Source organism: Epinephelus lanceolatus, chromosome 23, assembly GCF_041903045.1.
Source record: "Epinephelus lanceolatus isolate andai-2023 chromosome 23, ASM4190304v1, whole genome shotgun sequence".
Classification (NCBI taxonomy): Eukaryota; Metazoa; Chordata; class Actinopteri; order Perciformes; family Serranidae; genus Epinephelus; species Epinephelus lanceolatus.
The window spans coordinates 13,955,708-13,971,048 of record NC_135756.1 but is presented as its reverse complement, the minus strand read 5'-3'; the positions used below and the strand labels follow the sequence as shown (position 1 = coordinate 13,971,048).

Genomic DNA, 15,341 nt, shown 5'->3' with positions numbered 1-15,341 from the left:
TGAAATTAGATTGATGTGAAAATGTTGAATATGTGGAGCTACGGCGCTAATGTTTGAGATGGAATCTCATTTCTGTTTTTGGTCCCTGCAGGAGTTCTCTCTTATTGATGCACTGTTAAATATTCAGCAGGTGTTACACACTGCCCTGTGGAGCACCATCTCATCTGCATACAATGATTATTTTAGTATAATGTTAGCCTGGCTGATACTCAACCCGCATGGGAGGAAGATTAATAACACTTTATACCCTTTGACAGTTTCTGAAAGCCTGATGGCGGACAAGTTTGATGAATATGGCTATACGTTTATCGCACCAAGGTAAGACCGATATGATATGTTATTTTTTTTTTTTTTACTTCTAACTTGACGACAGTTTGGAGGCAGAATTCTACCTTGTGGTTCTCTTGCTTTTTTGCTTACAATTCAAAGATGTTTTGTTTCCCACAGGATGTACTGCAAGGACTTGAAACCACCTGACAAGAACAAGAACAACACAGAGTTCCTCATTGAGTTCAACAATTACATCGACACAAAGACTCCAAACAACCCCATGTGTGAGTATCAAACACACTGACATGTTCCTCAGCTCATTAAATGTGACATTTATTTTGGATCTTTTTATGCTCTGCAGCACACTTGGACCTCATTCTCGCTGCAGACTCCTATTTACATGTCAAAGACTTTCTAAGCTCCACAGTATTTGCTCTAGTATGTATATGTGAATGAATCTGAGCCATCTGGCTTGGCATTAAGGTGTGCGTTGAACATTTAATGGAAGAACGCCAACCGAAACTCTATTCCCAGAGGTCTCTCTTTCCAGTGAAATACAGGTCTGGCTGGATGGTTTGGTGTGCATGACCAGGCAAAGCTTTGTGATGTGGAACCCCTGTGTTCGTGTTACCCATTTGATGCTAACTCTAAAAGTCTGACCATCACACGCCTGAGTGCACATGTGTGAGGCACGTCGGCTTAGATGTGACACGCGCGCTCGCACACACACACAGTGCTCGCCCGGTAATACGCCTTCCACACCCCACCTATAGCCGCTCGACCTCATCCAATTACTGTGTGTTTGTGAGAAAGAGCAGGACACGTCAAGCCAGGAGCACGAGAGGACCAATAAAACACAAATCAGGGGCCAGTAGACCTTCTCCCAAACATCTGACCAACGCATTAACATCTTTGCCATTTCTTGCATACACTCATTGATATGCATGGCTCACTTTTTTGGCCCGTTGAGTAAACGAAAAGGTCCCCTGATATTCATAAAAGATCTCCTTTAAGTTTGGTGCGACAGTTTAGTTCAAACATTTCAATATGATCAATCCAATAAAACTTTTCACCCAATTGAAATATTACTTTCACCGTTATTAGCTGCTAGTTTAATGGAGTCCACAGGGAGTTCAGAGGCAGAGAGACTCAGGCCCATGTGGACTTTTTGGCGGCTTGAGTATTGTTACACACTTTACTTGGTTAAGCCACTGCAGTGGCGAAGAAGTTGAAGTACATTAGGAATTCCTGGGCTGCCTTCAATAAAGGACCCCTAATGAAAACCACTGCACACGGAGGGAAGGTGGGGTAGGTGGGGGGAATAAAGTGTTACACCAGCTGTTTTCTCTGATGTGTGTGGTGTGTCATAAAGGTTGGAGGAGGTGGTGGGGGTATATCGACGAGCCTCGATGTTAATGGACTGAAGCGGGTCGTCGGAGAGTTCAAAGTGGCGGGCACTGCCAAAGAATGGGCGAGCGGCTTTTATCGCCTGTTATGTTTGTCATGTGGTCTTGTCGGACGTCTCGAAAAGTAATTTGTTACACCTATACCAACCCACCACCTCCAACCCTGCAGCAGCAGGCACATTTAACAATAGGGGTTTTTAGGTGGCTTTAAATAGATCTTTCCTTGCTTCAGTTTAACTATTAGATTGTGTCTGTTTTTTGTCTGAGATACAACCTTTTCTTCACAGACCTTCCCTCTTTTCTAAAATAAATTCTCCAAAGGTCCAAATTTGCTTGCATCTGGACCTGTTAGGTGCTTGTAAGTTTAGCAGTATATCAACTGAAGCTTATTACCACATTGCACTCGATTTGCAATTCATGTTGGATGCCTAAAAAGTGATGTAAATGTTTAAGTATTCCCGACTCTTTCCCTATTTTTGTCTTTCTGGTATCATGTATACTCTGTGGATTCTATATTATTTTTCTTTCTCCTTTTATGCCTATGCTCTGGCAACAGCCACGGCCAGAGGCAGTATGTTTTTGGATTGTCTGTCCGTCCAATTCTCATCAGCACAATATCCCAAGACCGCCATGAGGGAATTTCCTCAGATTTGGCACAAGCATTTGCTTTGACACAAGGATGAGCTGATTAGAATTTGGTGGTCAAAGGTCCAGGGGTCTCATTTATAAAACAATGCGAAGGATCCATACTAAAAATGTACGTACGGACATAAGCCAAAACTCGTGTGTGCCAAAAAATGTTCAACAATTTCTGCAGTCATGCTTCGATCTCAACATCTGCATTGCCAATTTTTCATCTCCACAATGTTCGTAAGCATGGGTCAAAGTTTCTCCCATCAAGTCTGTTTTTATAGATCCCAACTTTTACGTGGGAAGTAGTGTATGCATCCTCCAGGCCTTGATTTGTGTGTACACAGTTTATAAATGAGACCTGGTCCATCTTATTCTTTTGAATGTGATATCTGAAGAACATCTTGAAGAAATTTCTTAAATTTTGGCAAAAACGTCCACTTGGATGCAACGGTGAACTCATTATAATTTGTTGGTCAAACTTGATATGATTGATGACTGATTAGATTTTGGAGGTCAAAGGTCAAGGTCACAACAACCCTGCATTGGTCTCATTTTTGTGAACTCGATATCTCAGAACACCTTGAGGAAGTTTCTTTAGTTTTGGCACAAAAGTCCACTTAGATGCAGCAATGAACTAATTAGAATATGGTGCGGTCAAAGGTCCAGGTCACAGTGACTCTTCATTGGTCTCATTCTTGTGAATTTAATATCTCAAGAAGGCCTTTAGGTTATTTCCTAAAATTTGGCACAAATGTCGACTTGGACTCAACAATACACTAAATAGATTTTGGTGGTCAAAAGTCAAGGTCACAGTGACCCTGTGTCTGTCTCATTCTCGTGAACTCGATTCCTCAAGAAGGCCTTGAGGGTATTTCCTTAAATTTGGCACAAACATCACCATGGACTTGTGGATGATCAAATTACAATCTGGTGGTCAAAGGTCACTGTAACACAAGAATTAATTTGCTAATTATGATAAAAATTTCATATAAACGTTTTATAGGTAAAAATTATGACATAACAACATTTTGTATCTAAAAGGTCAAAGGTCATCTTCAGTGTGACATAATGTTCTGCAAAAAAAAACAAAAAACTGATATACTGAATATATAATTCTGAATTGGTGACATTGGCTTCATATGAATCTGGAAACACATGGATGTAAGTAGTAAGTCTAAAACACCAGAAACAACATCATCTTTTTCATTTTAAGACTGGATCGTTAAACATTTACTTTCTGGTCAGTCAGCCGACACATAAATAGTGTTCAGAGACATCATGTTTCAACTTAAGGGATGTTCTGCCGTTTAGGTAATGTGGAGCTGGTGAACAGACTGCTCTTGGATGCTGGCATCACCTCATCTCTGATCAGGCATTGGAAGGAAACGGAGGTGCAGTAAGTAAAGAACCAATGTGTTGTCACTTTACTTCCAATGGTTTTTCTTGATCCAGCAAAGAAACTCAAAGGTGGCATCAATTATTTGTTCCTTGGCGTTTGGTAATGAATGTCCAAGTGGAGATTCAGTACAGATGGTTCAAGTATTTCAGCATCACTAGTAAATGTCATGCAGGCATGAAGCACATTTCAGATTTTTGTAACTGTTTGTCTTAAGGCGTTATCTTCTCTGCTTGTCAGGCATGGTGTTGTGGCCAGATTTGTTGCCACAGATGGAGGGATTACACGGGTCTACCCAAAAAGGTACTTGTCAAGCTCATGGGCAAGGGGGGCTGATTTAGAAGCATGGACAAGACATTATGTTCAGGGTTATCTGATAAAGAATAATGATGTGGTTTGCAAAAAAAGCTGCAGCTTACCCATGAAGTGCTTAATGTTCTATAAATAACATTCTGAACATTCACCCCTTAATTAATTGCCACTTGTTTGAGTATGAGTCATTGTCTCAGCCGGTTAAGCAAAGAAGGTCAGTCACCACCCAAAGTTTATGAACATAGGTGCGGGTTGAAATGTCGATTAACTCGTTTATTGAAAGCTTCGTCTTCATACTTGCATCCCTCTTCTCAATGCTATTTCAGTACAATGACCAGTGATGAAGTAGTGGTTAGTGGCTTCTGAGTTATAAATTATGTCACAGACTTTAAGGGAGAAGGCAGCATTTGACTACATAGAAGTATAAACCTTGGAAGCAACTACAGCAATTATTTGTTTTTTGTACTTGTTCAAGATCAGAGAATTGAGTGGGGTCATCTTGAGAGACAGGGATGTAAATAAGGATATCATCTGTATAAATATATACTTCAGCTTTCTCAAAAGGTATTGCGAAATGAAACCTTATGAAAGGAAAGCGCAATGGACCCAATACAGGTCCTTGCGGTACCCCAGAGGAGACAGTCAAAGTTGCTATTACTGAAAATAACTCATGATGTAATGATGAATTGAATTATTGCAATATGTAACAATTGTTACAACAGTGCTCGAAATTAATGGTCTGTTGTATTGAAGGCAATGCACAGAACAGTCTGGACTATTGGGATCAGCAGATTGTGCACTACCTCATTGAGTAAAGATTCATTACATGGACCCTGATATTCTATTAATAACCAGAATAACAGCCTGATCAGAATAAAAATATCTCATGTAACCACCTCAGTGAGGAAGAGCATGGCCCGACTGGAAGGAACTTTCAGTCAGGTTGAGCTGGGTGGTGCAAACCTTTGATAGTCTGCTCTTCACCAAATACATTCAGTATGGTACCTTTGGAACCAAAAGTAACTCTTCAGACATGGTACCTAGACCCTAGCGTTTCCACCATAAACAGTACTCTTAAATGTGGGCGGGGTTGTTGTCACTCACTGCTCCGTCCAACACTCTGTATTTCCTCATCACATAAGTCTGCACCTTGTTTATCGTCCATAGAACGACGCAACACAACTGCTTTTTTTTCATCTCCAAGTGGGGATTGGGATGGATGCAGTTCACGTAACCCAATCAAAATTAATATACATTTTTAAACACTTGAGGATCCACTCATTACTAAAAGTGTATGTCATATAAAAACTCAAGTGATGGTCAAAGTTGTCACAGTGACATTTAAAGTGCGCTGATGGCTTCACATCAGTAACTCATGCATTGAGTAACATTACAAGTTAACGTTCCACCTTAAAAGTTGGAACAGACAAATCTGGACCCTGTGGCTGAGCCAGTTGGGAACCACTATCTATTTACAGTCCATGTAGACCATAAAGTCAGAGTCAGAGTTGATAATGGCATCACTTGTGTGTGTTTGACAGTGCTGGGCTGTCCTGGGAAGAAGAAGCAGAAACCTATGAGTCAAGTTTCTATAAGAGAAGTTTGGACAATGATCTGTACATCTTCACTCCGACACCGTACAGCAATAAAGAGAACGGTGAGCAAAAGCCAGCATTAATGTGTCTGAGTGTGTTTTCTTGTGTCTCTGTGTGTACATATATACATATATATATATATATATATATATATATATATATATATATATATATATATATATATATATATATACAGTACAGGCCAAAAGTTTGGACACACCTTCTCATTCAATGCGTTTTCTTTATTTTCATGACTATTTACATTGTAGATTCTCACTGAAGGCATCAAAACTATGAATGAACACATGTGGAGTTATGTACTTAACAAAAAAAGGTGAAATAACTGAAAACATGTTTTATATTCTAGTTTCTTCAAAATAGCCACCCTTTGCTCTGATTACTGCTTTGCACACTCTTGGCATTCTCTCCATGAGCTTCAAGAGGTAGTCACCTGAAATGGTTTCCACTTCACAGGTGTGCCTTATCAGGGTTAATTAGTGGAATTTCTTGCTTTATCAATGGGGTTGGGACCATCAGTTGTGTTGTGCAGAAGTCAGGTTAATACACAGCCGACAGCCCTATTGGACAACTGTTAAAATTCATATTATGGCAAGAACCAATCAGCTAACTAAAGAAAAACGAGTGGCCATCATTACTTTAAGAAATGAAGGTCAGTCAGTCCGGAAAATTGCAAAAACTTTAAATGTGTCCCCAAGTGGAGTCGCAAAAACCATCAAGCGCTACAACCAAACTGGCACACATGAGGACCGACCCAGGAAAGGAAGACCAAGAGTCACCTCTGCTTCTGAGGATAAGTTCATCCGAGTCACCAGCCTCAGTAATCGCAAGTTAACAGCAGCTCAGATCAGAGACCAGATGAATGCCACACAGAGTTCTAGCAGCAGACCCATCTCTAGAACAACTGTTAAGAGGAGACTGCGCCAATCAGGCCTTCATGGTCAAATAGCTGCTAGGAAACCACTGCTAAGGAGAGGCAACAAGCAGAAAAGATTTGTTTGGGCCAAGAAACACAAGGAATGGACATTAGACCAGTGGAAATCTGTCCAAATTTGAGATCTTTGGTTCCAACCGCCGTGTCTTTGTGAGACGCAGAAAAGGTGAACGGATGGATTCCACATGCCTGGTTCCCACTGTGAAGCATGGAGGAGGAGGTGTGATGGTGTGGGGGTGTTTTGCTGGTGACACTGTTGGGGATTTATTCAAAATTGAAGGCACACTGAACCAGCATGGCTACCACAGCATCCTGCAGCGACATGCCATCCCATCCGGTTTGCGTTTAGTTGGACGATCATTTATTTTTCAACAGGACAATGACCCCAAACACACCTCCAGGCTGTGTAAGGGCTATTTGACCAAGAAGGAGAGTGATGGAGTGCTGCGGCAGATGACCTGGCCTCCACAGTCACCGGACCTGAACCCAATCGAGATGGTTTGGGGTGAGCTGGACCGCAGAGTGAAGGCAAAGGGGCCAACAAGTGCTAAACACCTCTGGGAACTCCTTCAAGACTGTTGGAAAACCATTTCAGGTGACTACCTCTTGAAGCTCATGGAGAGAATGCCAAGAGTGTGCAAAGCAGTAATCAGAGCAAAGGGTGGCTATTTTGAAGAAACTAGAATATAAAACATGTTTTCAGTTATTTCACCTTTTTTTGTTAAGTACATAACTCCACATGTGTTCATTCATAGTTTTGATGCCTTCAGTGAGAATCTACAATGTAAATAGTCATGAAAATAAAGAAAAGGCATTGAATGAGAAGGTGTGTCCAAACTTTTGGCCTGTACTGTATATATATATACAGTGATCCCTTGTTCTTCTCGTTCTTGCAGAAAGTGACGACTCAGTCCTGGTGAGCAGAGCGGTAAACCTCGACATTGATGGTATCATACTCAAACCAGCTGGTAAGAGCACACACTCACACATAAAGAGGGACGGGCTCATATTTACACATTTATACCCCACATTTCTCACGTTGTCTCTTACACTCTGCCACCTACATATAAACACATTCACTCTTACAGCTATGTGTCTTTTTTACACGCATTTACCTTAACCCTATTCATGCCTTTATATCTCCTGACACACACACACACATACAGATATTATTTACAGACTGCTACCCCTCATTTGTCTATTTCTCTCTCTCCCTCTGACATACCCACACAAACACACACACACAAACCGCACATCAAGTTGTCTGGTCCCTTGTGATCCGTGGCCAAGTTTGCATTTTCCAGGTTCAGAGAGTAAAGTTGACACAGAGGTCCAACATGATCTAAGATGTCTGGCTTTTGTGTTTGATCCCAGTGGTCGGCGTGAAGCTGGACATTAGCGCCTGGATGGCGAGCTTCATCAACACCACACAGAAGATCAATGTGAGTGGATTCTAACTGCATGACACACACATTGATCCAGACTGTGACTTTTTATCACTTTATCTGCTCTGCTGTGTTTTCAGTGCAATGATGAGATCTGTGGCTGTCAGCGAAACGATGTGGTAAGAGGGTTAATTGAGTATTTTTACGCTTCTAGCTGCTAATACTGGATAAGAATCATGCAACATTTAATCTCCGTGTGTTTCCAGTATGTAGACTGCGTCATCCTGGATGATGGGGGCTTCCTGGTGATGTCCAATCGGGATGAACATCTTGATCAGGTGGGCCGCTGCATTTTACTCTCACCCACAGAACTAAAGACCATGTAATAATGCAGTTATAAATATCGGTAATCCATAAATACGTTCTCATAGATTTTTTTACTCACTAATAATAAATTAAGTCTGCAGTTGTATGTGTTAAAGTAAGGCTTTTGATCATAAAGTCTTGACCGATAACTTACTTAAAAGCAATTTCTAAAGAATTAGTAAATGATTTAACAACCATTAACAGCATTATTAGTTATATATTAGTTATTCTTCAGAACTTAGAACTTCATTAAAAAGGATGGGTCATTAGAAAGTGAAGCTAAATGTGTTTTAAAGTTATTTACAACTTATTTTTGGTGCTCCATTACAGAAGAAAGCAGACATGGGTGCTAATAATTTTGGTCCAAATGTCATGACATCATTGATTAATAATGTCTTTATAGAAGGAAAATTATCATTTGTGGTTTCTCTATTCATGTTTTTTAGGAAAATATAGTGATTTAATTACACTGTATAGAAATCAAATAATAATAATATTAAACTTTATTTGCGTAGCACTCTTTAAAACACAGTTTCAAAGTGCTTTATGAGACAAATAAAATAATATGCACCATCAAGATAAACACAGCAATAAAAACATTGATCATAGGCTCAGACCAGATGAATCAGAGTGTGTAATAAAAAATAAATAAATAATAAAATTGATAAAAGAAGGATAGAAACTAGACACACAAAAGAGGAGGAGTGTTTTAAATGAAGACACTGAGTTTGCCAACCTAAGTTCCTCAGGTTAGGCTCTATTGGAAAACACCCTGTTTACTGTTGTAACGAGGTGGGCTGTAGGAACAATTAAGAGGGTCCTACCTGAGGAGCACAGGCAGCGGCTAGGCTCATAGGGTGTAAGTAAATCTATAATGTATGCTGGAGCATTGCCATGTAGGGCTTAAAAGTAAATAGTAAAAGTTTAAAATCAATTCTATACCTAACAGGTAGCCAGTGTGGCATTGCAAGGGTGGGAGTTATATGGTCTTGTCTCTGGAGCTGAAGACAGAAAAATGGGCCCAGAATACAGACAATTACAGTAATCCAGACATGATGACATGAAAGCATAAATGACTTTTTCAATGTCTGCTTGAGATAAAAAAATGTTTTACTTTTGCAGTGTTTTTAATTTGATGAAAGCACGATTGCACGACTTTGGTTATTTTTATGTCGTAAATAAGGTATTCCTGGTGTTCATCTGTAAATGCATAAGGAAATAAACAAACTAAAACTAAAACCTTAATTCTGGTGGGGAAAAAAAGAGACAGAAACAGTTTTGCTGAATTAGTATGCCTCCATGCCAGAAACAGCTGTGGCCAGAAGTGTTATGTTTTCGGGCTGTCCATCTCTACAAATGTGGATACATGCATCTGTCCGTGAGAGCGTCTTAAGTGAACTTCTTCAAATTTGGCACAAACATTCACTTGAACTCAAGATTAATTGGTTAAATTTTGCTGGTCAAGGGTCACTGTGACCTCACAAAACATGTTTGTAAGCCCAGTTCAGACCAAAGATTTGCAACAAGGTGAGTTGAAACATGCAGCTACTTGCAATCATAGCTTGCAGTGCACCGTTCTGCAACGTTCTCAAACGGTTCACACCAATGCAACTAGATGAGATGGTGTATCATCTCTATGCAACAACTCTCTGTACTTCTGTTCTGATTTCCAGCTTTTCAAGCTTATTTTGTGTCTGAATATAATTTGTAGCTTCTTAAAATATGAATGAGGATAGTGATAGTGAGATACTGGCTACAGCTGCATTTGTAGTAGTGATGAAACGGCAAAAAACAGAAACAAAACCAGGATCAAGCAGCAAACAGCAAAACAAGATGGACTGTAATCCTAATCAGAACGCCACAATAATTTAGATAACTAGCCAATTAATTAGTCAATGAGAATGTGCAACAGGGACCCACCGTCTGACACCGGAACACGGTGAGGAAGGAAACAGAGGGCCCGGTGGGGACAGGTGACCAGCCTTACGTTCTAAAACCAGCCCCCCGATGATCTGACCAGCTGAGCTGCAGGTGACACCATCAGCCAGCTTGAGTCATTGTCATGCAATTGTCAATACACATGAGTCTGGACAGATATGGATGTAAACTGTTACTGCAGCTTGACTGTTTTTTTTGTTTGTTTGTTTTAGCCCAGTTCAGACCAATGACTTGCGACAAGATGAAACTGTTTCAGAGCGGTGCAGAGAAAAGTTGCAGCAGTGTGAAATTAGCGCTGGTTACTTATAATTTTGTGGCGTATTCTCGTTTTGTTTCTGTTTTACGCAGTTTCATCACTACTACAAATGCAGCTGTAGCCAGTATCTCACTATCACTATCCTCATTCATATTTTAAGAAGCTACAAATTATATCCAGCCACAAAATAAGCCTGAAAACAGAGCAGAAGTATAGAGAGCTGTTGCATAGTGATGATACACCATCTCATCTAGACTCACAAGTCAGTCTTTAGACGCTTTGCTTAACTAAAGACTGATGACTTTCTCCCTGATTTTGTGTTTAGATGGCGGATACAATTTCAGAGTTTAAAAAACTCCCTACGTTGCAGAACCAATAGTAAATCCGCAGGGCGGTCTTTCAATGGCTCGCTGAACTCTTGTGCTCGTAAACATAGTCCGACTAGAAACACGTGTAGCGGTACAAAATGGCTCAAGTCGCTGTAAGTCCTTCATTTCCACAATCTTGTGGACTGAGCACACGTTTGATAAAACGGAGTTAAATCTCTCGGCATCCATTTTCAAGCTCTCTGTGTGTTTGTGTCCTTGCAGATGAGAAAAGGGGGAGCGCACATTTGCAGGAGGGCGTGTCCTTTTCAAAAATGCACTTTAGAAAGGAGTGTCCCCAGACTATCAGAAGGCGGAGATCTCTGATTGTCTGGTGGCGAGACTACATCTCATCTGGTTGCATTAGTGTGAACCGGGAGGTTTTTAGAACGTTGCAGAGCGGCGCATTGCAAGTAGTTGCCTGTTTCACCTTATTTTGTCACAAATCTTTGGTGTGAGCTGGGCTTTAGAGGTAGACAATGGTGAGGTTGTAATTCTAGTGGGGTTTTTTCACAAACTAACACACTCACAGCTCTTATACATACTCATTCTGAGGCCCAGTTTGTCCTAAAGAGTCTCAATTTGCCCTTTATTAGCTGGTCAAATAAAGGCTGAAGCCTCTTAAACACAATATGACCATCCTTACACAAACAAACACATTTACAGTAAGTGCACAGGTTTTTCTTCGCTCCCTGTTGCCCCATGCTAAATGCTAACAGTGGGTCCCTGCTGTCGTCTGAGTAAATGTTTTTTCATGCAGCCTCGGCTCCTTCCTAATCAGTGCTGGGTGTGCGCTGGATAAATCAGTGGCCCTCTGAAGTTTGGCAGCAGCACTAAAACCCAGGGACCTGAGGCCTTGTTTGGAGAAGGCTGTGTGCCCTCAATCATATTTCCTACAGGAGCAAAGTTTCTCCCTCTCTGTAAGCTTCTCGCTTGCTCTGCCTCTTTATGTCTTTCGTTCCTTTTCTTTCACCAAAACCCTCGGGGAGTCTGCAGCCAACAGGGCTGTTACTGTTAATTCATTATTTGTTTTACTGCACGGGGAAAGGAGAGAAGGCTCCCGTTACCTTATAGATTGGGAGATTTATACGTCCTTTGGCTGTGAGACTAAAGAGGAATGGATATGTGGAGGACAGCTTGTTAGCGGTGACCTTACAAAGTGGAAGGAAAGGGATAGTTTGCATTTCCTCACACACACACACACACACACACACACACACACATGCACGTCTTTCAGCACACTTACACATATAGATGAGTACTACTTACTGTACGTACTCCCCCCTGGAAACACAAGTACTTAAACACTCCCATGCACACGGTCATGTCACACCTGCCCGAGACAAACTACCTCCTCTTAGGAGTAATTTATGGCGGCCTGGCGGACTGTGTTAATCAGATTATACTGAGGTCCATCATCCTGGTTTGAGGCTGATTTACTGAGTTTGTCTGTGTGTCTGTAAATTCACTGTGAACATTGTCCGCACATGGATACACACTCTTTGTGCATGTGTTTTATATGCATTTAATAATTGTGGGTTGACGGTGTAAGAGTGCTCTGTAAAAGAAAAATATTGAGAAAAACCATAGTCAGTAACATCTGCAGTGTGAATATGGAAGTTATTTAGTGCATACAGAGCGCTGACCTTTAATGCTGAAACGATTTTCACAATGAACTTGTTAGGTTAGGTATGGACTGGTCTGGTATATTAACGGCCAAAGGGTTGGTGTACGATGTAGTGTGGTAGTCTGGTATGTTGCTTTGTGTAGGCATGCTGGGTAGTGGGTAGTAGTGACTGAAAGAATGAGATTGCGGATACAAGCAGCCGAAATGAGTTTCCTCCGTGGGGTGGCTGGACTCACCTGATTGAAACTATAAAGCCAGGGTATATCAAAGTCATGGCTCATAAACTGTTGTGATTTTAAAGGACAATTGACTGACCTTTGCTAAGTCCCACCCCCGGATGCAGACTGGCCAATCATAACGTAGCAGGGTCCGACAACAACACAGCTGTGCTCCATTGACTCTAATGCAATCGTTTCAGATTTCCTTCATTTTCAGGCTGGTTGTGTGGATTTGGAGCTAAATGTTGTGCCTGGGGCACGTCGTGTGTTAATGATACTCGTTACCTGGAGAGTTTGGAAAAAGATAAACGTTTCTTCCCTGTTCCAAAACCAAAATCAGACCCTGAAAAGTGTAGGGTTAGCTAACTAGCTACTGAAGATATAGCCTACTGAATGTATACACATGCTGCTTTTGCTTTGTAATGATTATAACAGTGAAACAAAGACCGACCCTGCTGTACAGGAACCAGTGAAGGGAAGCAGGGAAACTTTGCTGATATTCAACCAGCTGTGTGTCATCACAGTGTGCGCAGATGAACGATGTTTGACTTCCCGGGAGATCCCTGCTCGTCTGACAGCAGCATGGGGGCGAAGCCAAACACCGTTCATCTGCACACACTGCAATGCCACACAGCTGGTTCAATATCAGCAAAGTTTCCCTTTATATTCATTGTCATTTGTCGCGATCGACAGCTTGTCGGACTGTCACAAAGGGGCAAAGCGTAGCGAAAAGTCAATTATGGATGTAAAGGACCCTCAGACCTTTATACTGCAATTTTCTGTTCTCACAGTATCAAGCAGTTCACCTTACCTATGATGACCCTGTCTGTTATCCTTTGGTCTGTTCTTCTGGTCTTTTTATTTTTGTCAAAAACAATAAAAATAAAGTTACAGATAAAGGAAAATGTGTCATTTTTCTCTCCCTGTCCTCAGATTGGGCGTTTCTTTGGCGGTATCGACCCGATCCTCATGATAAACCTGGTCAACTCATCATTGTTCACCTTTAAGAAGACCTTTGACTACCAGTCGCTCTGTGACCCTGAGAAAGAGAGCAAGGCGGCTGCAGGCCTGCGATCCGTCTACGTGGTGAGTTACATAAGCCAGAGACCCCTCACACACACACAGAGCCACCCACATGCACACACCCCACACTTACATGTTCACACATTTTGATATCCACTCATTTACCCGCATGAACACACAGACAAGTACACATGCAGCAGCTTGGAGCCATACTTGCTTGTTCACACACTTCTGAATGGACACACACACACACACAGGCGGTCACTCACCAGGGAGCCATAAATCTGGATGGAGCAGATGAGAAGGGAAGCAGAGGGTATGGTGAAAGCGTTAGAGTGGGAGTTTGCAGTAACAGTAACAGGATTAGGTGGTCTAGCGCACTTGGCTAACACACCAAGTGATGTAGAAAGAGGCACTGTTTTTCATCACTTACAGAACGTACGGTAAAGCGATGCAAATGTCTGCAGACGTTTGAGCGGCGCTGATGAATTTCTCTCAGACGCTGATTACAGGCAGCGGCAGATAGAAGTAATAAGCCAATACCAAAAAAAGAGATGAAAGTGTTTGTAGGTATTCACAGATGCAAAAATTCCCCCTCGCTCATCGACAACTGAAAGCATGTAATTTCCCGAACTCGACCACAAATGTGTACGCCACGCCTGAGTGACCAAGGTGAGATGAAAGGTGCCGTTATTTTCTGATCAAAGACGCTGTGAACAGGCGGTGACGCCTCTAACACGGTTAGTTGAGACTCCTTGATGACTCAACACGGCATCAACTTGAGGGAAAGGATGCAGCGTTCGTTCGCCAAAACAAGACCCTCGCATGCTAACCATAATCAAAGCAGCATGTTGGGTGCTTTATTCAAACCGTGTGCTACTTTGTTTTCTCACTGGCTCTTTGTTTACATATTTATGCTCGCATCTGTTGGGGAAGATTGTGTTCTAATTTCCTCTGAGTGGGAAGAGAAAAAAAAATCTCCAGCTGGACCTTTTTGATAAAACCTCACCATCACTGTAAACACAAGCAGGATGTTCAGATTGAGCTTAAAATGATTTGTCAGAAGATATTAGAGTCTTTATTTTGTCTTTTTCTCATATTCATTCTCGTGTTTTTGTCCCTCTCAGCCCACAATCGCAGATATTTTGAATTTAGGATGGTGGGTGACAGCTGCAGCCTGGTGAGTCCCTTTTTTCTTGAGCTGTTTCTATATGGTTGGCATTACTGCCAGCCCTTTTCTTTTTTCTCCACGTGATTGATAACAAAAATATACACTATAAAAGCCTGTATTTCGAGTCCTTAAACTCAGATTCTAATGGAAAGCAGGCACAGATTTGTTCCTCCAAAGTGGACATATAGCATCTGTTTAATAGCTGAATTGTTCCCAGGACAGTCAACATTCCACAAAATCTTCCCTTGATTTATTGATGCATTAGCATTTACTCAGATGATGTATTGCGGATTATGTTCCAATGAATCCACTCATTTTTCATCCCCGGGTTTGTTTTTGCTCTTAGGTCAATACTGCAACAGTTACTGGTCAGCATCACATTCCCCAATTTCCTGGACGCAGGTGAGTTCCCCGTCAATTTGACATAA

The 15,341-nt window shown here is 41.4% G+C and overlaps 1 protein-coding gene across 1 annotated transcript in view; it reads left to right on the top strand.

Annotated features, from left to right (window-relative positions):
• Positions 1 to 15,341, top strand: part of cacna2d1a (calcium channel, voltage-dependent, alpha 2/delta subunit 1a) — a 173,328-nt gene that overhangs the window by 143,089 nt on the left and 14,898 nt on the right. Inside the window, exons 23-34 of the mRNA XM_078164982.1 lie at positions 258 to 318; positions 448 to 554; positions 3,621 to 3,705; positions 3,946 to 4,008; positions 5,559 to 5,674; positions 7,461 to 7,532; positions 7,939 to 8,006; positions 8,090 to 8,128; positions 8,216 to 8,287; positions 13,653 to 13,805; positions 14,870 to 14,922; positions 15,260 to 15,315. Coding sequence (XP_078021108.1) covers positions 258 to 318; positions 448 to 554; positions 3,621 to 3,705; positions 3,946 to 4,008; positions 5,559 to 5,674; positions 7,461 to 7,532; positions 7,939 to 8,006; positions 8,090 to 8,128; positions 8,216 to 8,287; positions 13,653 to 13,805; positions 14,870 to 14,922; positions 15,260 to 15,315 — 945 coding nt within the window. The remainder of the gene's footprint in view (positions 1 to 257; positions 319 to 447; positions 555 to 3,620; positions 3,706 to 3,945; positions 4,009 to 5,558; positions 5,675 to 7,460; positions 7,533 to 7,938; positions 8,007 to 8,089; positions 8,129 to 8,215; positions 8,288 to 13,652; positions 13,806 to 14,869; positions 14,923 to 15,259; positions 15,316 to 15,341) is intronic.